This window comes from Carassius auratus, chromosome 30 (assembly GCF_003368295.1).
Source record: "Carassius auratus strain Wakin chromosome 30, ASM336829v1, whole genome shotgun sequence".
Lineage (NCBI taxonomy): Eukaryota > Metazoa > Chordata > Actinopteri > Cypriniformes > Cyprinidae > Carassius > Carassius auratus.
In genome coordinates, this window is record NC_039272.1 from 2,319,480 (window position 1) to 2,342,581 (window position 23,102).

The 23,102-nt window shown below is 40.2% G+C and overlaps 2 protein-coding genes and 1 pseudogene across 2 annotated transcripts; 2 read left to right on the plus strand and 1 right to left on the minus strand.

Moving 5' to 3' along the window:
- Positions 1-6,898: 6,898 nt before the first annotated feature.
- On the plus strand, positions 6,899-9,826 carry LOC113049919 (zinc finger MYM-type protein 1-like). The gene is made up of 4 exons (XM_026212668.1): positions 6,899-7,062; positions 7,143-7,211; positions 7,299-8,427; positions 9,820-9,826. Exons 1-4 carry the CDS (start codon positions 6,975-6,977, stop codon positions 9,824-9,826), a joined length of 1,293 nt encoding a protein of 430 aa, XP_026068453.1. The 5' UTR covers positions 6,899-6,974.
- Positions 9,827-14,805: 4,979 nt separating this feature from the next.
- Positions 14,806-17,506, plus strand: LOC113049920 (forkhead box protein N5-like; annotated as a pseudogene).
- Positions 17,507-17,643: 137 nt separating this feature from the next.
- Positions 17,644-20,294, minus strand: LOC113049983 (trichohyalin). Its single transcript, XM_026212709.1, has 7 exons — positions 20,121-20,294; positions 19,691-19,721; positions 19,256-19,594; positions 19,028-19,107; positions 18,808-18,868; positions 18,253-18,696; positions 17,644-18,158 (listed from the first exon to the last, which is right to left on the minus strand). The coding sequence occupies exons 2-7, from the start codon at positions 19,710-19,712 to the stop codon at positions 17,821-17,823; spliced, it is 1,284 nt and encodes a 427-aa protein (XP_026068494.1). The 5' UTR covers positions 19,713-19,721; positions 20,121-20,294; the 3' UTR covers positions 17,644-17,820.
- Between the last annotated feature and the right edge of the window lie 2,808 nt (positions 20,295-23,102).

Genomic DNA, 23,102 nt, shown 5'->3' on the forward strand with positions numbered 1-23,102 from the left:
TAGGGTTGTGGGTTTGAGTCTCGGGCTGGCAATACCACGACTTAAGTAAGCTGTTGAGGGAGCACTGATCCCCCCAACTGCTCCCTGGGCACTGCAGCATAAATGGCTGCCCACTGCTCTGGGTGTGTGTTCAGGTCACCATACCAGGCTGAATGTCATGTTACTGTCACTGTGAAGATAATAAGAGTATATTTGCACATATTACCTGAACCACATATTAATATGTTATCCTGTGCTGCCTGCCTGGTTGGTTGTCTGAAAGTGCTTGAGACTTTAAACTTGTTCTGAGTATCATTAGAAGCATTAAGGAATAATTCACCCATTTATTATAATGTTCTCCATTACTGTTATCCTCATTTAAGCACAAAATTAAACATTATAACCATCATTCATACATACTGCATGCATCAAACTGAATATTCCTCACTATAACTCATTTAATCTCTTATTTTGTATTTTGTTAGTAAAATTTGTAGGCTTCAAATCCAAATCACTTTCAATTTCTATTTACCATAAATGCAGCCAGATCTTGTAAACATGTTACAAACAGTTTCTGTTTCTGTTTACAGTAAATGCAGCCTTGATCTTTTAAACTTGCTTGTTGTTTTTCTTATGCTAAATGTATATTTTTTTTCCTTTGGTAGTTCTACAGTGTGAAAAATGGATATTAGAGATGTACAGTGTAAGTATTCATACTTAATTATTATTTTGTTCACATCTTACCACAGTATGTTGCAGCCTTTTGGTAAAAGATGCTTGAATTTTTCGACATAATTTATGCTAAAATATTTGACATGCACTTGCTATTTGAAATGCATCCCTTCATCATGGCAATGTGGGTATACCATTCTCCATAGTGACTGCTAGAGGGTTCAAAGTTCCCTTAAAGGGAACATCTCAGGTTACGTATGTAAACTCTGCGCATGGCGAAGAGCTGCGGGATCTTTTTCTGCTCCAGAGGCCTACACCATCACCGACCCCCACTACTCCATCTCACTCAAAGCTGAGGCACCACAAGCAGCATGAGAGGAAGCAGGAGAGGGGTAAGAGTCCAGGTATCCAGGCTAGGCTAACGGCTAATCCACACAAGCCATCTTTCCCCACTATCGTACTGGCTAATGTACGTATGGAAGATTTTTATTAATAAGATTTGTATTAGTCAAGCATGATCAAGATGAATCTAGTCACATATATGTATATATGACTTATTCCATTATAATCATATAGCCTGTGTGTGAAAGGAATGTGCCTGTCTGCAAAAAAACATCCTGACCCACACATAGGATACATCTGGAAAAACATGCAATGGGTCTTTTTTCTTTACCATAATAAGTAGTGCTGGGCGGTATACCGGTTCATACCGAAAACCGGTGTATATTTTCGTTACGATATTAATTTTTAATATACCACCATACCAATACCAATGTATTTAATTACTCAACGTTAGGAACGAATGTTATGCTGCTCTGCGGCCGCACTTTTAGATAAACAAGGAAAACATTATATATATATATATATATATATATATATATATTCACTTTTATGGAAAAGTTCATTAAGACCCATGGGATTGCTTGTGATAAAAATTTTAATGCTAAAGGCACGAGACTGTTTCTGTCTGTGGTGTTTTAATTTTAAATATTATAACAAGAAAAGTAGGCTAATTATTGTGTTTAAATGTTTTGCCGCTTGCTTGAGCAGCTTATTATGCATGAATAATGTGTTGTTTATATTTATTGAGTTTAAACTAATGTCTATAACTATGAAAGATTGTTACTGTTCTGTGATAAAATATATACATACTAGAACTGAAATGTAAGCATAAGGAAAACTATAGAGAATAGAAAACACCCTGTTAAAAACAGGAAAAATGTATATAAGGAGATATCACAAAGAAATTCAAGAGATCTCCTTGCAAGGAACTCTCGGCTTTATTCTCCTTCTATTCTCCTTTAAATAAAATATTTTCTTCTTAAAGCAAAACCCCAGACTGAGTGTGATTCTTCAGAGCAGCAGCTGATTACACTACATACGCTTTTTGGACAATAAACTGGACTACATCCGACTATGACTTTCAACTCAGAGGATTGTAAGAGACTGTTGTGTTTTTGTGTTCACGGAAACATGGCTCAGCAATAGCATTTCAGACTGCGCTATTCAGCTCGATCAGCTGATATGCTATCGAGCAGACAGAGTTCTTGTTGCGGGAGGTAAGAGCTGACCGGCAGGCCCAAGTGGAGATAGCAGTGGTGGAGTCAGAGGCCAGCACGGAAGCCGAAGACCACTGGAAGGATTGACAGGAGAAAGACCAGACTGTGGCCCAAATGAAGGGTTGGGTGGTTGGAAGTTGTTTTCAGGTGCCGAGGAGAGGAAAGCATGCCTGCCTGCAACAAAACGCTTCCTAGGGGAAGGAGGGTGTGTTAAAGCGGAAGGTCCAAGAGCGTCATGCAGGGTTTAGCCTCTACCAAATCGTGGTTCCCAAAGACAACACTTATAAATTGTGGGAGGTGTATCACAATGCCCATCACAACAGCCAAGGTCGAGGTCTTTCTGAGAAAAACCTTCTTTTGGCCTGGGAGGGGTGCTGACTAAACAGAAAAGAGGACCGGAGGTAAGGGCACCCTTGATGCATATCCTTATGTCATACCCTTTGGAAACTGTTTCAATTGACTATTTGTCTCTTGGTAGGCATGGTAACTCTTATCCTTATCTGTTGGAAATAACTGACCTTTTCTCCAAGTAGGGATGGGCTGTCCCCACACAAGACCAGACAGCAGCCTCTACGACATGACCCTTTGGACCTGAACGAATTCTCTCAGATCAAGGAGCACCCTTTGAGTCAACCATAGTGGCACAGCTGTGCAGTTTTTATGGGTGTGCCAAAGTTTGAACAACACCCTACAAGGAAATGGGGCCTGCGAAAGGTTTAATAAGACTGTTTCTCTTTTAGAGAAAACATTGAGCTCAGAAGACCAAGTACGGTGGCCAGATCATTTGCAGACTCTCCTGCAGATGTATAACAACACCCCCCATGAGACCACTGGACTGACTCAATATTTTGTTATGTTTGGCTGACATGCCGCCTTCCAGTGGAAACAGATGTCGGTGCGCCACCATCGACTGAAAGGCAAGACATAGAGGGTTGGGTTCACCAACACAACCAGACCCAACAGAGGGTCTACAGGCAGGTGGCCACAAAAACTAGAGAAAGCAAAATGCGGGACCATGTATGGCCAGGTATGATCAGAAAACAAAGAGACTCCCCTTGTTGCCCGGAGAATGGGTGCTCTTGCAGAACTTCCACTGCAGAGAACAAGGTAAGTTGGCACCTTATTGGCAGCCCCAAATTTATGTGGTTATTAACCAACTACTCTAAGGCCTGCCAGTTTTACAGATAAAGCCTGAAGGAGAAGAAGGCCCCATCAGGACAGTTAATCAGAATCACCTAAGGCCTTGCCTTTTGAATCCCCTTGAGGATCCTCAACAAGCCCCAGAGACTGAAACAGTGAACCCCAAATTTGTGAGTAGCTTGTATCCTGGACCTTTGCCGTTACCTCTGACCTTTGTGCCCGTAGCATGTGCCCCTCCTGCAGTTTCAGTGGACAATGACCCAGTAGCCCCTATTGTGGGACCTGAGTCAAGAGACCAGGGGCGGAGCCACCCCTGAGATTCGTTTGGCCACCCCAGGTGCCACCCCAAAATCCTACTCTACGATTGGCCATTAATATGGTCAAAGGCGGAACCTTTGTTGACGCACTTTGCTGCCTTTATATTGAGAATGAGAAGTTGTCGTCATAGCACAAAGCCCCTCCCTCGATATCACAGTCTCCGCCATGTTGGCAGGATACCGGCAGCGAAACAGGATTGTTTACATGTGTTTTTAACTCGGTAGTAGAGGAGGTTCTAGCAATTCTCAGGATACATATGGAAAACATCAGAACAGTGGAATACAGTTTTTTTTTTTTTTTAGGTTACACCAAGCGCAAAACAGCAGTATTTGGAGAAGCTCTCAAGCATACAAAATATCGACCCATACGAGCTCCCTGCAGCAGCACAGAGACCTAAACAATTTACATCCTTGCACACATATGGACATTGGGAATTGTATTGTTTTTGGTTTAAGTTACTACACAATGCAGGAGTTTAAAAGCCACAAGTCTTTGGAAAGTTACGAGGCTTTATGCTGTGGCTGGGTCCATCTACAGAAGGTGAAGAAAAAAGTGTTGTACTGGCCAAAGTAAGTTTATTCACATGCGTTTTAGCGTATTGTAATTACATTGCATTTAGAATGCACTTCTTGACCAAAATGACAAAGTAAATGCGACTGTTTCGTAAACACTAGATTGTAACGAGTTCTTCTATGTACACAAACATTTCCAATATGTTTTGATGTAGGCTAAAGCTATGTTTTTAATTTGTATGTTGTATGTAGTTATAATTTGTATGTTGTATGTAGTTATAATTTGATTTTAGCCCAATGACGCATACTTTACCAGGTGTTTGTGTTGGGGGCTGCAAAGTGGACAAACCAGTTCTGGGTTAGCTAGGGTAATTAAATGTGTGATTGCAAGATGTAAATGTCCTGGTTAGATTAAAGTCATTAACAGCGTGAATGCAAGGTGACTTACATCGTAAACAATATAATTCCCAATGTCCATATGTGTGCACGCACAGAGGTAAATTGTTCAGTTCTCTGTGCCGCTGCCTGAGAGCTTCTCCAAACACCGCTGTTTTGCGCTTGGTGTGAGCTTGTTCCTGTAAGGTCCCCTTTCTTTCGCCTTATGTTTTTGCATTGCTTTACTTTTCTTCCTTTTCTTTCTCATATTCGTAGATCTGCCTCGATCTGTTCCGCCGGCAAAATAAATGCGCAAAAATGAAAGCTCTCTGAAATGTTTAGTCGCGCCTCTGTGAAGTTCTGAAGGCATTGCCCCTGGCAACCAATAGCGTATCCTGCCATCAGGGCCGACCGGCTCAGACCACTCCCAAATCAACCCAAATCGGCACGTGACTCCTCACTCTCAATCAGCGCAGGAGCTTGGACAGTCACAGATACCAGAACTCAGAAATGTAAGTAGCAAGTGTTTGATATAAGCTAACCAACGATACATGGCTTATTGTTTTTTAGCATGTGAGTTTACAGCACTGTAACAATATGCAAATCCATACTCATCGGGAAGAAGGAGGCGGGAACCGGCGCACAATCAAAACTCATTTTAATATCCAAAATAAATACAAAACGGCGCACCAGCCCCTCACGGCCGACTGGTGCGCATAAATAAAAAGCACACACATTAAAATAATGTCCCAGGCCTGGTCCTCTCTCGTCCTTCACGGTCGTCACTCCAGTTTTATATCCTTCCATCTCCTACGTGGGACTCAAGACCGGCGGTGGGGCGCAGGTGTAGCTCATCTCCAATCACTACACCTGGCCTCACTCCTCGTTCCCACGCCTCTCGGCCCCGCCCCACTCGCCACATACCCCCATCGCCCCTCGCAGGCCGGGGGGTACCCTCGAGACTGCGCTCTACTCCCCCCCCCCCCCTTCCCTCCGGGGGGGACCGCTCACGGGGACCTGCAGGAACCTGGGGGTAGGACAGACGAGGCGAGAGAAAAGGAGATGGAAGGAGGAGCGACAAGGACGAGAGAGGGGAGAGAGGAAAAAAAAAAAATCCGGTTCCCAGACGCACTGCTGCTCGGCCCTCCACCAGCTGGGTGATCTCCTCCGCGGTGCCTGGCGGTGGCACTGGACGGCCCTCGGCGGACGGCACGACACTCCTCCGCCGCCCGATGGACGGCGACAGCTGCTCCGGTTTTGGGCAGCCGGCAGGAGTCTCCCGTTCCCTGCCCCTCCGGATTCCTTCACGGAGGCGGCAGGCTCCGGCCCCCTGGCGAACGGCGCCGACTCCTCCGCTCCCTCACGGACGGCAGCCGCCCCTCCATATCGTGGGCGGCCAGCAGCGAGCTCGCCCGTCCCTGGCAACTCGCTCCAGCCCACCGCCTCGAGCGTCCCTGGCGGCACATACCTCGCCAGCTCGAGGGCACCGCGGATTCACCACAGTGGCGAGGGATCTTCAGCAGCGCGTCCCTCCTTCTCCCGGGCTTCGGCACCCATGTAACGATTCAATCTTCCTAATCATCGGGAAGAAGGAGGCGGGAACCGGCGCACAATCAAAACTCATTTTAATATCCAAAATAAATACAAAACGGCGCACCAGCCCCTCACGGCCGACTGGTGCGCATAAATAAAAAGCACACACATTAAAATAATGTCCCAGGCCTGGTCCTCTCTCGTCCTTCACGGTCGTCACTCCAGTTTTATATCCTTCCATCTCCTACGTGGGACTCAAGACCGGCGGTGGGGCGCAGGTGTAGCTCATCTCCAATCACTACACCTGGCCTCACTCCTCGTTCCCACGCCTCTCGGCCCCGCCCCACTCGCCACAAGCACTACTTACGTTACTTGTGCTAGCACGCAAAGATATCTATTTACCTATCACATCTGGAGATAGTTATTTGTGTTCGCCAAAATCATAGAAATTATCTTTTTCAAGACACTTACAGCATCTCCTGTAATCCAAGACAGATTTTCTTCGAGTTGTTAGGCTTTAGAGCATTTATTTTAACAAATGACATGGAAAACATAATTAATTTCATCCACATATCCTTATGCACAATGCACAACAACAATTTAGTTTAAACCGTGAGAATCAAGCAAACCTCACGGCCGCCAGGGCCTTAAAGTGACAGGCACTGAATTCGACCAATGCAGTAATGACATTAAAGAGTAATATATATCGTTTAAACTTTATAAATAGTAACAGTTTAGCTCACAGGTCAGATGTGACCTTTCATTAGCTTTAATTATGTGTAAGTAATTGAAAATAATACGTTCTTTTGTTGTGCATTGTGCCATTTCATGTTTGTTTCATTTCAATTTCTAATAATAATGTAAGTAATAATTACTAATAATGTAAATGGGAAAAAAAAAATTTAATTGGTGTTTATGTAGCCTTTATTCAGATTCAGACAAGCGTGCTGGAGACACTTCAGATCCTTATAGGGGTATGACATCTCAGCTATATCTGATTGAATTGCACTTGTTTTAGTTAATACAACAAAATGTATTTTACATTTAAATTTAGGTCCATCATCCTCATCTTGTCTCACTGGTTGTCCACGTGCAGCTACAAACCCAACCCCTGGACCTCATGGTGTGTACTGTATGTTTTATCCTGGTTAAAATATATATAGAAAAAACATGTTTGTATGATTTGCTGAATTACTTTTGTTCTTTCCAGACATCTCCCAATCAAGGGCAGCAGATCCAACTCAACCTGTGCTGAGGATGTTTCCCAAGACCACACAAGGTCAGAAAAGAAGGGCATTCAACCCACAGTGGTACAGCAAATATTCTTGGTTAGAGTATTCTGTTAGCAAAGATTCAGCTTACTGTTATGCATGTAGACATTTCTCACTCCCTTCAGCGTCAGAATCCGTATTTACGTCCCAGGCAGGTTTTTCACATTGGAAGAAAGCGCTGTATAAAGATGGAGGCCTTACATTTCATGACCGGTCTGACAGTCACGTTAATGCAATGTTTGCTTGGCGAGAATATAAGAATCATATGCTGTCTGATTCTGGGTTAATGGATTTAATTGATCAAGAGTACAAAAGAAAAGTTGAGGAGAACAGGAGATACATAAAAACAATTGCAGAAGTTCTGTTGTTAACAGCAACTCAGAAGCAGGCTCAGAGGGGCCACCGGGAGTCAGAGGACTCTGACAATAGGGGGAATTTCATAGAAACTCTAACTGTGATTGCTAATCATGATGCCCTTATAAGTGAGAAAATGAGAGAAAAGGGGAATGCAAAGTACACATCTGGAACCATACAGAATGAAATTCTGGAGTGTCTTGCGAACATGGTGAGGGATGACATTGTAAAGGAGGTGAAGGAGAGTGAGGTTTTCTCAGTAATTTCAGATGAAAGCAAAGACCTCCAGAAAAAGGAGCAGCTGTCGTTGGTAGTGAGGTATTATTACAGTGGGGCTATACATGAAAGTTTCCTTGACTTTCAGTATGCTCAGGATTTGGATGCTAAGGGACTTAGTGATAAAATCATACAATGCCTTGAAAAATATGGGCTCAATTACAAGGAGAACCTGATTGGGCAAGGCTATGATGGAGCAGCTGTGATGAGTGGGAAACACTCGGGTGTGGCAGCCAGAATTCAGGCAGAGGCTAAACAGGCATTTTATGTCCACTGTAATGCCCACTGCCTGAATCTAGTCTTAGTGGACACAGTGAAGTCAGTGGCAGAGGTAGATTGTTTCTTCACCCTCCTCCAAAGACTCTATGGGCCCTATCTTGCACCCAGCGCAATTGACTTTGTACACCGACGCATGTGTCATTCCTATTTTGCACCCGCGCAAAGCGCGCTTTTCCCTCCACAGAAGCACGTCGCTAAACTAGTGAATGAACTTGCGCTCCCTGGGCGGTTCAGCGCAAAAAAGGAGGCTTGTTCCGGCGCAAACAATCCCTGGTGCTATTTTGCTGTTCCATTAAACAATTGCGCCACTGACCAGAAAAAAACTAGTCTAAAGTCAGTGGCGCGTTGCGCGTTGTTCATTATGCTATTTTAAGGGCGCATGCTTGACCATAATGTATAGCGTGCACAACGCGCATACACTTTGCTCATGTAATCTACCCAGATGCAACAGTTATTTTTGCAAATCATAAATTGTTACACTAAAAAAATATTAACACATGAGATGACGGAAATCATTGTGGTGTGCCACGAAGATGTGAAAAAATAGGCATAAATCTAGCTTACAAATTATTCAGGCTAATTGTAGTAATTAAGGATCAGACCTGTTTGAGGTCATATATGTATATAAGGACATCTGACAAATTGGTTTGTCCGTCAAGAACCAGGAAAAAAAAAATCGATGAAACAATTGTGGCTATTTCCTCCCACGCCTGTTTAACCGACGGTATTTTGGGTGGGTTTCTCCCATCCCCATACAACACAACTTCTCTGTCTTTCACTGCTCTTACAAGAACATCAGTCTCCTCGGCTGTGAACCGCTCCTGGCGTGCGCCTGGTAAATACGCCATAATAATAGCAATCCATAATGGAACTTCCCAGCTAGCAAAAAATATCCGCACGGCTTCTTTTTGCCGCCGGCCCTAAGCTGTCGGCTATAGGTGCGTCCCGCTGGCGGGGATGAAACGTTTGCCGCCGAATACGTCACTCCCATTTCTTGCGAGATGCCGCCGGCGAAAAGCCGGCGGGCCGACTGCTTCATTTTCTTTGGCGGTTGCCTCCGTCTAATGGACCGCGGCCGGCTGGCGGCAAGCCGCTTTGAAATACAAGGATTTCTACTAAAATCGACCAGCAGCCAAGGCTATGTTTAGCATGTTGGGAGTTAGAATGGAAGTGGAACTGACAGCATTTTAACTACTTTTCACATCTGAAGCGATTATAAAATCATAATAGCCTATATGTGAATTAAATCCCATATTATTATTATTATTATTATTATTATTATTATTATTTTTTTTTTTTTTTAAGCCATTAGGGTTTATTCTTGACTCTTGATTCCATGATAAGGTACGGTTTAGGAAATTACATTTAAATTACTTTGAAACTCTGAAGCGATAGAGTAGCCTAATAGGCTATATGTAAAATTATTTTATGCACTTAGGTGAAAATTGTTTACATTTCTTTGATTTATGCACAATTGAGACATGCATAAACCAAAAATAATTCCTTTTGTAAAACTTACTTGGCAATAAATATCTTTCTGATTCTGATTAGGTTTTAAAATAGATATTTAATTCATGGTATGAACAATTTAGCTGAATAAATTGATGAAGTTAGACTTTTCACTAATGCCTGGCTACATCAGTGAACAGTGAAAGACATCTGCAACATGGCCAAAATCTTGGGTAGGTCTATACTTTATAATTTTTTATTAATTTGCAACCATGGTAATAGCCTATCATAAACAGGAAAATCTCTGTTTTGACCTGATCAGAAGGATAAACTAAAATCTAAAAGCTCCTCTGGTTTCACAGCTGCACTGGCAGATTTATGAAATATTTAGAAATATTTCGTCTTTCTGCCATTCCAGGAAATGTCATTTTATGTCTTTCATTTTTTTCCAACCTCGATTTTTTTTTTTTTTTTTTTGACTTTTTACATGTATAAGGGATTAATTTGCAATTGCGACCTGTACAAATGTTTAAGACAGTAAAACACTTAAAAAAATGTAAACACATTATAAATGTTAGAAAGTATAGGTTTTCACCATTGCTGTGTTCAGGATTTTTTTTTTGGGCGGAGCTAAAACGGTGGCTCGATGACGCACTGGAGCCACTGAGCTCCTGGCCCCTCCCCAAACAACATAACTAGAGCACACATTCGCGTCAGTTCGCCGTTCAATCGCGAGTTTCTGTGGACTACCATCGTTTAAGTAAGTACATGTTTCCTTAACGCAATATTATGTTTACATTGTTTTTAGTTTATCTTTGTAAAATCTGTAGTCATCTTTGTTCATGCCTTACTAGTCAAGCTAAAGTAAGGCTAAAGTAAGTTAGCCTTGTTTACAAAGTTGCCGCCATGTTACAATTAACTTTCTGTAATAGCTACTTTGTTTCTTCCAGGCGTTGAGTTTTTCTTTCTTCTAAGATACGTATGTTTATACGAGTGTGAGTACGTATGTGTTTTAAGTTAGTTTTGGTCAGTCGAATTAACTACAGTTAACGTTACTTGTATGGACAATTATGTGGTTCCAGCAGTAGGTAGCAAAATCTACGACAAGACTGATCAGTATAACTTGTGTTGTTTTCTAACTAAACCGAATGATGATACCAGTAACGTTAGGTTGTTTTCATTTGTTTGTTCCGACACGCACGCTGCTAGTCTAGTTCAGAGTGTTAGCTAACACATGCTGTTTCGCCTTTTTTACACTGTTCATGCATGTTGAAATGTGTATAGCTTCAGTACGTAGCAAAAGCTTTACATCTAGTGTTTTCTTACAAAACTAACGTTGTATATAGGTTGTTTAAATGATTTTGTTTGTCTGAACAAGTAGCTGCTAGTCCAGCTAGCAATTGTTAGCTAACACATGCTGTTGTGCCTTTGTTACAGTAACTTACACACTGAGGTTAAGCAATGTTGCTTGGTTCTGACTTATGCATTTGATTTTCCTGCATTTCATCTGTGTATTTTCTTTGTCTGTTTATGGTGGATAACTGACTTTCATTCATTATTCCCTGCTCTAGAATGTTGGCAAGAGGCGATGAGATATTTGGTGCGCTTCCAAACAGGTTCTAGCGTTGAAACGACGGACGATGACAAGAAGAGAAAGAGAAAGAGAATCTCAAATTCCAAGTACAGACCCCAGGCCTCTTCTGATGAAGAGGAGTCTAGTCTTCCAGATGCACCAGCAGTGCTGTCGTTTGGACAACCTCTTTTGAGCTTTGAAAACATTGTTCCTGGTAACAAGGTTTCAGTGCTGCCCGATGCTCCAGAAGTTGCATCGATTCCAGAAAACCAGGAAAATGTTGTGCCATCTGTAGACTTCAGAGGTGGTATGTAAAATTGCTGTGACGCTTGATTTGTGATCCTGCCACTAAACTATACCCTTTGTTAGATTTTCAAATTTCTGTTTCCTCTTTCTCAGAACCAGGTTTCTCCCCAGAAATTCAGACTCCACTTCACAGAGCCAAGAGTTTGAGTACAAGTAAGTGATGTTATTTGTGACGTTTTTTTGTCTTGGAAACTATTGCTTCTATTTAAGATAAGGAATCCTTTAATCATAATCTGTTTTTCATTCGGACACTTGACTGGTTACTCGCCGCAGCAGTTTCTGGATGAAAGGTGTCGAGGTGTGTTGTACATTCCATTAGCATTGCACAGTTCAATTATAGTTTCATTACTGAATATGCAATACTCTGCACTGAAGTTAAAGCTGTTATGTTTGCTCTTCCAGCTCGTCAAGTACTAAGCTTTACACCCCCAGCAGCAAATTTACCCTGGCAGCATATGGGTGAAAACGCTGGAGGTATGTAATATGTTGCGCTAAACTAAGTGTTCCATTTTAAGTCCAATTCATTAAATGTATGCAATAACTTCAAACATATTTTTACGTCAATGATTATCAATAGGAGAAAGTCATTGCTCTGTAATTGGCCCTTGGACTCCCCTGGCATCTCGTGTACAGCATGAAGTTTTCAGCTATGAAGGTATATTTTAGGCCTATGTCTTAGTGTCCAGTGTTTTAAAAGTATTGAAAATAGTGCCTTTAGGTGTTTTTTTTTTTTGTTGTTGTTTTGTTTTTTAATGTAGATTTCCAGAGACTCCAGAATGAAAAACAAGCCGTGATGGAGGAGAACCAAGCCCTTAGGGAGGAGAACCAAGCTCTGAGGGAAAGCACTGCACGAGCAGGTAAGAACATGCACAAAAAAGTCAAACTTAGGAAAGAGTATGTGATGTATGTACAAAATTACCATATGCCTTTCATTTTGTAGCTTCGGATGACAGCGGCTCACTTCAAGAGCAGGTGAAGCAAGTTGGGACAATGTTGAAGACGTTTGCTCGCACTGGGCAATCAGGTACAACTTGCAAACAACACCTGTGGTTGTTGGTTTAATTCCCACTGGGGCCACCTATACATGTAGTAGACCTAGATATAAATGTCATAGTTTAGTAGTTGAGGGACCAGGACTGACTATTATTTTATTTAACCCCTGTAGGTGCAGATCAGACCTTAATGCTGCGACGTCTTGGAGAGTTTGGCGTGAAGGCGGAAAAAGGCGCCGCACAGCTGAGAGGGACCCACAGCCGACCCCTTAAACCTAGGCTGTCTACTGACATCCCAGCATCACTGACAACTGGAACCCTTTCTTTATCCTGCAGTCAGTAACATCAAGACCCCTAAAGAAGCCAGAAGTGTCAGACTGCACCCCCCAATCCACACTGTTCACTGTGGATATTATCATAGTGCTTAACTTATTATATTGTTAAATATAGCTTGTAAATCCTTGTGCCACAGGTCAGCATTGCAGTTATATCTGTTCTACTACTTTTTTTACCTCAGTATTTTTTATATATATTTGAAGATGTTTATCACAGATACAAGAGACATCTTGTACCCCAGGTCAGCAATGCCATTATAATGGTCTATTCTACTCCAGAGCTTTATTCTAAATTATTACCACTTATCTTATTGTTAGAAATGGCTTGTAAATGTGATGTTATACCTGAATTTTTTTTGGTGTCCTGCACATTCTTTGGTACCAGATATACTCATTACTTATGTTTACTGGTAATTCTTTTCATGCCAGAGCTGACCTCTTTATATTATTAACAATTATTGTAAGTGTTATAATTTGCTTGTAAGCTAAGGCTGTTTTTTTTTTTTTTTTTACAATTTAATTGGAAACCTGCATGTGTGTGTGTGTGTGTGTGTATTTATTTATTTATTTTTTCTCTTTTTTTCTGTTATTTATATTTCAGGGATCTGACATCATGTTTCAATGACAGTTACTGTACTTTGAAATGTGGAATTAAAACGTCAAATGGAAATTTGTCTGGTTTGATCAATCATTATTCTTGATAAACTGCATAATATATATATATATAATATATATATAAATAAATAAATAAGCAAGCGGCGACCGATCGCTCGAAAATAGCGTTTGCCTCCGACGGGCCGCGGAAGGGTCGCCTTTGATATAACGGCGGCGGGACGGCGGTTGGCCCGCGGGCCGGCCGCGGAACGAAGGCGGTAGGAAGGCGGCTGCCGCTTCTAAAAAGCGGCTGCCGCCGGCGGTGCACCGTCAAACGTGTTTGCGATTACGCTATTCTGACGCTTCTACTGCCGCCGGCGGTCCGCCGACTCATTGCTATCTGGGTTGCGCACCTGCTTTTAAAGGGAATGTTGGATGACGCTCTGATTTGTTTATTTCACGTTACGCCCAAACCACACCTATGAATAATGAAGCTACTTCAGACCAACCCATTTTAGATTTGCGCCGGGCGCAAGAGCCATTTATCCCGCCGGGAAAATAGCAACAGCGCCGAGACCCGCCCACAAAGTTACTTGCGCTTCGCGCTTTGACACTTGCGTTTCAGATCGTTAAAATAGGGCCCAATGTGTATATGACCGGGTCCTATGTACATCCAAAATGGATGGAGGTTCAAAAAGATATGTATGGTGGCCACTGCAGAGAGTTGCAAAAACCGAGTGATACACGATGGGCATGTAGAGCAGTGGCTTGCAGGAACTTATTGGATAGATTACCAGCCGTCCTGCATGTTCTTGAGCAGATCAGTTCAGAGGACAATGGGGACAGATCTGTTGATGCTCGAGGTTTATTAGCACATATTGACCTTACATTCATAGCCTTACTGACAACTTTCCAAAAACTCCTTGGAACCACAAAGCGACTCTCTGACCTGCTACAGGCCCCCTCACTTGACTTAGCCATAGCAGTTGATTTGATTGAATCACTTCATGCTACATTTCAGGAGTACAGGAACGAGACATTTGCACATGATTTGTGGCAAGAAATATCTGATACAGCCAAGCTGTGTAATGTAGCAGTTGAAAATGTCACAAAAAAAAGAGAACAGAGAGTAAGCTCAAAACTGGGTGGGTCTCATATAACTTGTACTATAGGCCTACGCAGGGGTGATGAGGACAAAAACTCATTTAGGCAAAGGTTACTGTACCCAATCCTAGATTGCATTATGAGTGAGATGGACAGAAGGTTTTCCAAGTCAAACTGTGTACTCATGAATGGGATACAGGCACTGAACCCTCAAAGCTGTACATTCCTAGACAAGGGTCAAGTCTTACAATTAGGTGATTTGTATGGCAGTGATCAAGAGGACTTGACCCATGAGCTGCATCAGGCCAGAAGGGTTGTAAAGAGAAAGATGGACAGTGGGGCAGTACAATTGGGAAGTGTTATAGACTTCACTGTATTTTTGGAACCCTATAAAGAGGTGTTCCCTGACCTCTTTAGGCTTTGCAAGGTTGCCACAGCTATCCCAGTGAGTACTGCAGGCTATGAACAGAGCTTCTCAGCCCTGAAGCTAATAAAGACACACTTGCGGATCACCATGGTTGATGGTAGGCTTAGCCACTTAGGTGTGTTAAGTATTGAATCCAGGAGAGCAAAAGCTTTAAATATGGATGACTTTATCAAGGTTTTCGCCAGCTCACACAAAAATCGGTGCATTCAGTTGTTTTAACAACAATATATAGATGGGCAAACAAATTGTAATTCATTGTTCCATGAATAAATAGTATTTAGCTGAGAACTTGGATTTTGGATGTTAACAGCTATAGAAATAGATGGCCAAAGATATTATGTTTGAGTTGTTATTGTGAAAAACAAAAAGTCTTGAAGGTGTATTTTTATGTTTGAGATGTTTGTTTATTTATATTTGATTTTATTCAAATAAAAAGAAATTTAATGTAAGAGTACAGCCTTTGTCCTTCAATTTATGAGTATGGTGTTCGATGCATGATTTTATGATGCCACCCTTGAATTAATCAGTGCTCCACTAAGGCCACCCCTGTTAAAAAAGTCTAGAATCGCCACTGCAAGAGACAGATCACCCCTGCGTAGGTCCCAGAGACAAAATAAGGGTAGGCCTCCGGACAGGTATGGACACTAAGACTTTGTCAGGACGACAACTGTTAAAGGGGAGAGGAGTGTCATATAATATAAAAGAAGTGGAGCAGTGTGATTGAGGGTTATCCTTACTTTATTGTGGAAATTGTTATTGACTGATAGCAATTTCTGCCTTAACTTTCAAATTTGTTTGGTGTGGATTAATTTATTCTATTGTTTAGATTTATTTTTGTATATAAATGTATTATAACTGTGTCTGTTTTTGGCTGCACAGAGAAGCACAGAACACTATTTAAAGTCCCAACCTCAGACAAGACAACAGAAAAGTGGATTTATTGATTTATTTACTAGAAAAAAGGTTTGTGACAAAAAAAAGTTTGGCTACCCAGAAGCTCAAAACACGCTAATTAGGAACATAATTCCATTTGCTGCTGGAGGAGATCTTTGATGAGCTGCTCGATAAAATAAAGTTCATTTTTTTTAAGCAATAACCTCCACTGCCAGAGCCATTCATATTCTCTACCTTCATTTGACCAGTGGTTTACATGACTGGGACATGTATGAGGATGATGACTGATCAGTTTTACCATGATGAGAAGTAGAGTGACCAATATCTGGTGCTCTGGCACTACGCGAGGATCTACAGAAGATCATTACCAGCAGCAGCGCATATGAGCTACCAGCTGAACCTCAGCAGCAGAGAGACTGAAATACAACTGTGGTGGATCCCAGTTTAGCCTGCCCCATAAAGTACACTAGTTATTACCCCAAAGCCCCAACACCCCCACAACAGACACCACAGTCAGCACTGCAAATAACTGCCACACCTGTTCTGGAACACAGTCTGTACCCAGCGATACTGCCTGAATGAATCAACACACAAAACCTCCTTCTCCAGGGAGTATCAGTTCACAAACAAAGATGACGCTTCTTCTGTAGATGCACCTGTTTGTCATAAGGTAAAGGGTGTGCGGAAGGGGAGGACACCCAAAACGTCTACTCGCAAACTGGGTCTGACGCAGAAAAGATGGTTTCAGAGAGCCCTGCAGAACGATATGAATCTGAAGAACGGTGGATGGCCTAGGCCTCCTGTTAACTACTGCATCCTCAACGCAATTGAGTTTAGCAGCAGCTGCAACACAAGTCTTAACATACAGCAGATCTATAACTTCACCAGTGAGCACTTCCACGCTTTCCTCACAGCTCCAGATGTGTGGAAAAACATAATCTTCCATAATCTGTGTTTCAGCAACGGTTTTAAAAAGACCCCGCAGCAGGGGCCTGGAGACGGCAAGAGGAAGTCATGTCTGTGGCATCTCACCCTGGATGGCTGACAGAGACTGAGAGATGAAATAAGGTGAACTATGAGAGGAGCATGAACTATGATTCAATCACTATTAGAGCTGTGATCCAACTTTGACCCCTATGATATCATCAGGCTGGACAACTGGACCTGCATTGGTTGAATTTTCTTTATGAAATTTGAATGTTAGCACTTATTACTGTGTAACTTTTCTTTTTGTGTGTCTGCCATTTGTTTCTTCAATGACACATTGTGCCTTATAAAATAAAAAGAGCCATATGCATTTAATGACTCATATCTTATTGCTCACTCACAATTAGTTTTAATAAACCTGTTTTGTAACATCAACTTGCTACTGTAGGTAACTAACTTGTTTTAAATCTGCTAGGGCTGGCAAACATACAAACCCTCACATACACACCACAGCTTGCAGAGATCTAACTCAGAAATGTCATCTGATCTTGCATGAACACAGTTAAATGAAAAGAAACAGACATTTTATTATTATACACATTTACTGAGATTGTAGAGGAAAGGCATAGTAAAGTATCAATACAACCCACAAATTAAATACAGTATACTTTGACTTAAAAGGACACCACCACAGAATCATTGTAGTTACTAACAATATATTGCTTTATTGACTGTTATATCTGTTATTTCTAGGATATTGTGAAATTTTATTTCAAAATTGAGGAGGGGGGGGGTGATCTTTTGTTGTAAATAATTTTATGCTTTCCTGGTTTTGCTTTTATTCTTAAATGCAGATTTTTTAAAACACTGCACCAAATGCATGTACTTAAAATTGAGATACCCCGATGTTTTGATGCCTTAAAATTTATTTTAAAAATCTGTTCTGAACACTTATTTCTCCAGATTTGTGCTTTCAGTTTCTTTTTCCTTTGACTGACATGTACTGGCTTCCAGCTCTTTTGCTTTGTTTTCTGGGTGTCTCATTTTCTCACATAACATTTTGTGTATATTCTCCAGTTGTGTGTGTTTCCCCTGAAGCTGATTTTGTTTCTTTCCAACCTCTCTGACGGTTTGCATCAGTTTAGCATTAATGTCCTTAAGATGTCTGTCTTTGTCTTGAAGTTCTTCATCCAGTCTTTGTTTCTCTTTCTCCAGTTCTTTAATCTTTCTCTCTCTCTCTTCTAGAAGAGATTTTGTTTCTTCAAGACATTTGGATTTTTCATTCAACTCTGGGAAAAGAACAGACAATCCCAAATGTAACATCAGGTTATGTCTGTAGCAAACATTCATATTAATATGTATGTGCTTGATCAAATTTCATACCTGAAATCCTCAACTGCTCTTTCTTCTCCAGCATCTCCTCATGTCTCCTTTGCTCCTGTCTCAGTGTCTCCAGCTGTTGTTTACTGGTTTCCATCTCTTTAATTATGCGCTCCAGTAGTTTATCTTTCTCACTTATCTGTTTGCTCATATTCTCCAGTTGTGTGACTTTCTCCTCAAACTGAATCTGTTTATCTTCGATGTGTTTCGTTATTTGTAGCAGTTGTTTTTCTATTTGCTGAAAGTGTGATTCTTTCAAATCAATGCGTTTTTCATTTGGAAGGAGACCAGCTTTTTCTGTGATTGTTTCTAGTTGTTGTAAGACTCTTTCCAAATCCATCTTGGATGCCTTTAACTGCATTTCGGTTTGTTTCAGTTTTTTCCCTTGATTTTTGAAAACTTTGAATATTGTTTGGTGAAGTACCTTCACATAATTCACTTCGAGCTCTGAAAAAGGAAATGAATGATGTCTAGTCTATCAGATGAAATTTAATGTCTCCCTAATGTCTCTTTCATGATTTATAACAGACAAAGAAAGTGAACTTTAACAACACCCACCTGTTATTAAAGCAGATTCCTCCATTTTCATGTTCTGATTCTCTTCCCAAGTACTGTTTAACTGTGAACGTATAAAGAAAACAGTTAGAGATGGAACATAAAGATGGTACATAAATATTTCTCTGTTCACATAGAGCTGAAATAACTGATTGGGGAAGCACTCCTGATTAGAACTGGTTCAGTATTGCTTTTGGTACCTTAGTGTTAATGTACATCTTACCTCATGTAGTGTCAGATGAACTTGTCTACCTTGAATCTTTGATGGCTGATTCACAGGTTGGACATCAGAGTCTTTCCTTGCTGCATGAGGGAACAAAACACAATTTGAAAGATGAACTTGTGTATGGGTTTGGTGTAACAGCTGAATGATTTATGGTGTAGTTCAGTTTTAGTTCACACAGGAGATTGTAAAGGACATTGAGCTGATGTAGAGTTATAGGATGCTCACCTCCTTCTTCTACTCCCACTGTTATCTCCTCTGTTCTGTCATCATTGATGACCTGACACAGGTAAACTCCTATGTCTGATTCTCTGAACTCTCTCAACTTCAAGGAAACATTTCCTTTGTCCAGGTCCTCAGTGGACAGACCTGTTCTGCCCCTGTAGCTCCGCCCCTCTGTCACCTGTCTGTTCTTATAGAGACACACACAGTCCGTCTCTTTAAACCACCTGATCTCCATGTCAGCAGCACTGATTTCAGGTGATAGGTGACACGGTACAGTGACATCAGACCCCAGTTTGACCTCAGCGCTGTGAGCTTCCTCAGGGACAATAAGATGAAACTCATCTGTGAAGGAAGAGAAAAACATATAGACTTATGATATATTTTAAGTAAATAAAATCATATATTTATGTTGGGAGAGAGTATTATTTTAAGACTTACTGCTGCTGCTGACAGTTGCCATTATTCTCTCCTAAACAGGGACAAAAACATTCAATGAGAGAAATAAATGATTTCCATCTAACCACCCAACACCACCCCATCATAAAACAATGATATAATACTCATATTATCTGATATACTCTCTTGATAATCAACTAGTAACAAAATAAACTGATTGACTGCTTATAACTTTTTTTAAATTATTATACTGTACGCATTCATTGTCATAACAGGTCTGACTACTCTTTAGGATAAAATGTATGCTCAATAATTTCAATGAAAGGAATTGTTATTTTTTTGTTATTTTAATAATGTTTCATGTTACAAAAAATTCCACTTTTAAAATAAATTTCTTTAAACTGTGTTCTTTTCTATTCTGAACACAAGAACACAGTGTGTGAACTGCTCCTTGGCTTGTAGCTCCACTTACCTTTTCTGTCTAAAGTCTCTGTCTCAGTTGAAACGTGTGCCGAGGGCTTGAAGTTGTCACAAAAGTTTCAGCTGTGTACAGAAAAGCTGTGTACAGTATGTGAAGAAAAACTGCAAGTTACCGTCTTCGTCTTTCCTGCTGTTGCTTGTGAACACTGTCACACTAGTTAAGCATTTAAAACTCTTTCACTTTTACTGTACTCCAAAAAAAAGAAAAAAAAAAAAAGAAAAAAAACAGCGCCTATTTTCTGCTGTTTATATTATTTATTGTGGGAGATTCACTAGTTGTTTATGTTTTTATCAGGTTATTTTGATGTCCATAATGAAAATTAAACATTTGTTTGTTTGTTTTTCAAAACTGATTTGGATTTCTATTTAAATCTATTTAGTTGTGAGCTGCTTTGTCTTATTGCATAGTTTTCTGTTTAAGAAACTGGTTGAACTTGAACCTTACCTGATTCTGTATCTGACTCCTGCATCTCTTTTCTTCAGTATCTCCACTCTGCCCAACCCCAATCTCTTAAAAAGAAAGGTTATTTATTTATTTAACTGAATAGGCCCATGTCTACGATTGATCATAACCTAAAACTGTAAGTTTTGTCAAAAACACAGCCAAGCACATTCCTGACAATGATTTTAGACCACTAAGACAAAAGTGAAAACTAATCTTGTTTTCAGCTACCATTCAGATCAGATGAAGCCCTCTAGTGTTGAAATAGATTAAAGCACTGATAGATTCATTTAAAAATGTAAGGTATCAATTATTAAAACAAGATACATTTTCCTAAAATATCCATTGAAAATACTCCATAATGACAAATGTGAATAGGTAGTTTTGCAAATCCATTATGCTAACAAATTTCATCATTGATTTCTGTAACAACTTACAGTGATTGAGGAGTACATCTGTCTGAAGTCATGTTTATAACTGGATCTGTTGCAAGCATGTGGGACTGTGTAAAAAACATTCATGAAGCAATGAGATGCTTGATTCATGAAACAATAGATAAAAACACCACTTGATGGCAGTAGAGAACAGATTTGTTCACAAAGAGACCAGGTATAATTTTATTATACTTAAGAAGAGATGCAGAAATTAAATATGCTATTACAAACAACATTTAAACACCATTCAAGGGTTAGAGTGGTGCAAAATGTGCATTTGGAGAGCAATTAGGTGTTATGCATAATGTATTCCATACTTTAGGTTGATTTGTGTGGAGCCCCCTAATAAGAAACTGCATTAAATGCAGGTGAATAAAATTAAACTGAAAAGCAAGGAAGCCTGCCATGTAATTAATAAATAATAATAATAGAAAATGATGCATATTAAATAGGAAGAGATTTCAATCACAGTCCAAACCAAATGAATGATGGCAGGTAATCAGTAATGGAAAACATCTTTTCACACATTTTTCCTGGCAGAAATTCTTTCAATTATTCATTCATAGCTCACGTGTGGCTAAAGAAAATGTAAGAGATGGATTTTAATGACCGTGGTAATAATTTCCTGCCAATTGGAAGAAAAAGCTGTCATCTCCATTAACACTGAGTGGAAAACAGCAGGATGACATTGATTCAATGCAGATTATTCTTCTATACGATCAGTTTGGCTGTGACTGATATTTCAATGTTTAAAGTATATTAGTCTAGATTAACATTGAAATTTTGATTAATTGTTTACTGAATCACTTGACATATACACTTCTCTGGCATTATTTCAAACAATGTACTTTATTGTTTCTTTATTCCTTTGTTGTGCAGGCTTGTTTTGTTTGCTGTAGTGCTTTAGTTGCTTTAGTAATATTGGTAAAACTTTATTTTGATGATGCCCTTTAGACAGTCTATCTACTATAAGTAACATATCATATCAACTAACTCGCATTAGAGTATTAGTAGCATATCAGTAGACTGTCTGAAGATCAATGAACACTTTATTATAATGTCCCCCCCAACAGACAATCTATTGATGTTAATTAACTTTGCAAGCACATGTCAAATTATTCTATGTGCCCTAAAGTTACAATCTACCAAGCCAATACTCAGCTAGTTAGTAAATACTCTCTCAGCTAATACTAATGAGATAGTTGACATGTGGGTGCAATGTTAGAGAATGTCTAAGGGTGGACATCAAATTAAAAATTTTGAATTAAAGTTCCAAAACCCTTTCTTGAAGTACCAGTGACATGAACATGAGAAAGAATGTCACACTTTATACTTAATGGTTTAATTGTACCTTACACTCTCTACTTTAGTAGGAGTAAAGGCAGATGAGAAGGGACAATTAAAGAATCGAGAAGCACCCTACAGATAATGATGACATTAATTATACTTTGAGTTGTAGTTGACAGCATGATCACCTGACCTGGGAATTGATGCTTTCCGTGCCTTATATCCTCCTCCCTGATTACAGCTCCATCAGGTATTAATTAATTTTCCTCATTAAGTATTAAATGTGGTGAATGTTCAGCCTGTTTCAGTTTAAACACAATCACAAAAACTTGTCGGGGGTTCGAAGTACCATTATTGTTTCAACATTAATTGTGGGTGTAAAAGTACCCTAACCATCACTTCATAACATTGATTCATTGACATAAATATTAATTGTGGGTACAAAAGTTACATTGATTCAATTAGTACATTTTCATTAACTTTCTGTTGAAATATCTCTATTGTTTCCACATAATTGTGGGTGCAAAAGTGCTATTGAACCAATGTCACTTAGTAGCTTAGATTTAATTAATTAAATTCTTTTGAAATCTTAAGTTTGTTTCAACACTAATTGCGATGCAAAAGTGACATGCATGGAACCAACATCACTTTGTAACAAAAAAAACGTTGATGTGAAATGAGCCTACAATATAACACCACCAGCAGAGTGTATGTCTATATGTACAGTATGTTAGCCATTTGCAGCTTAATCTATTTATCTAGTCAGGGGTAAATGAATCCCAGAGGTCAACCCCATGTGAGTATGATAAAT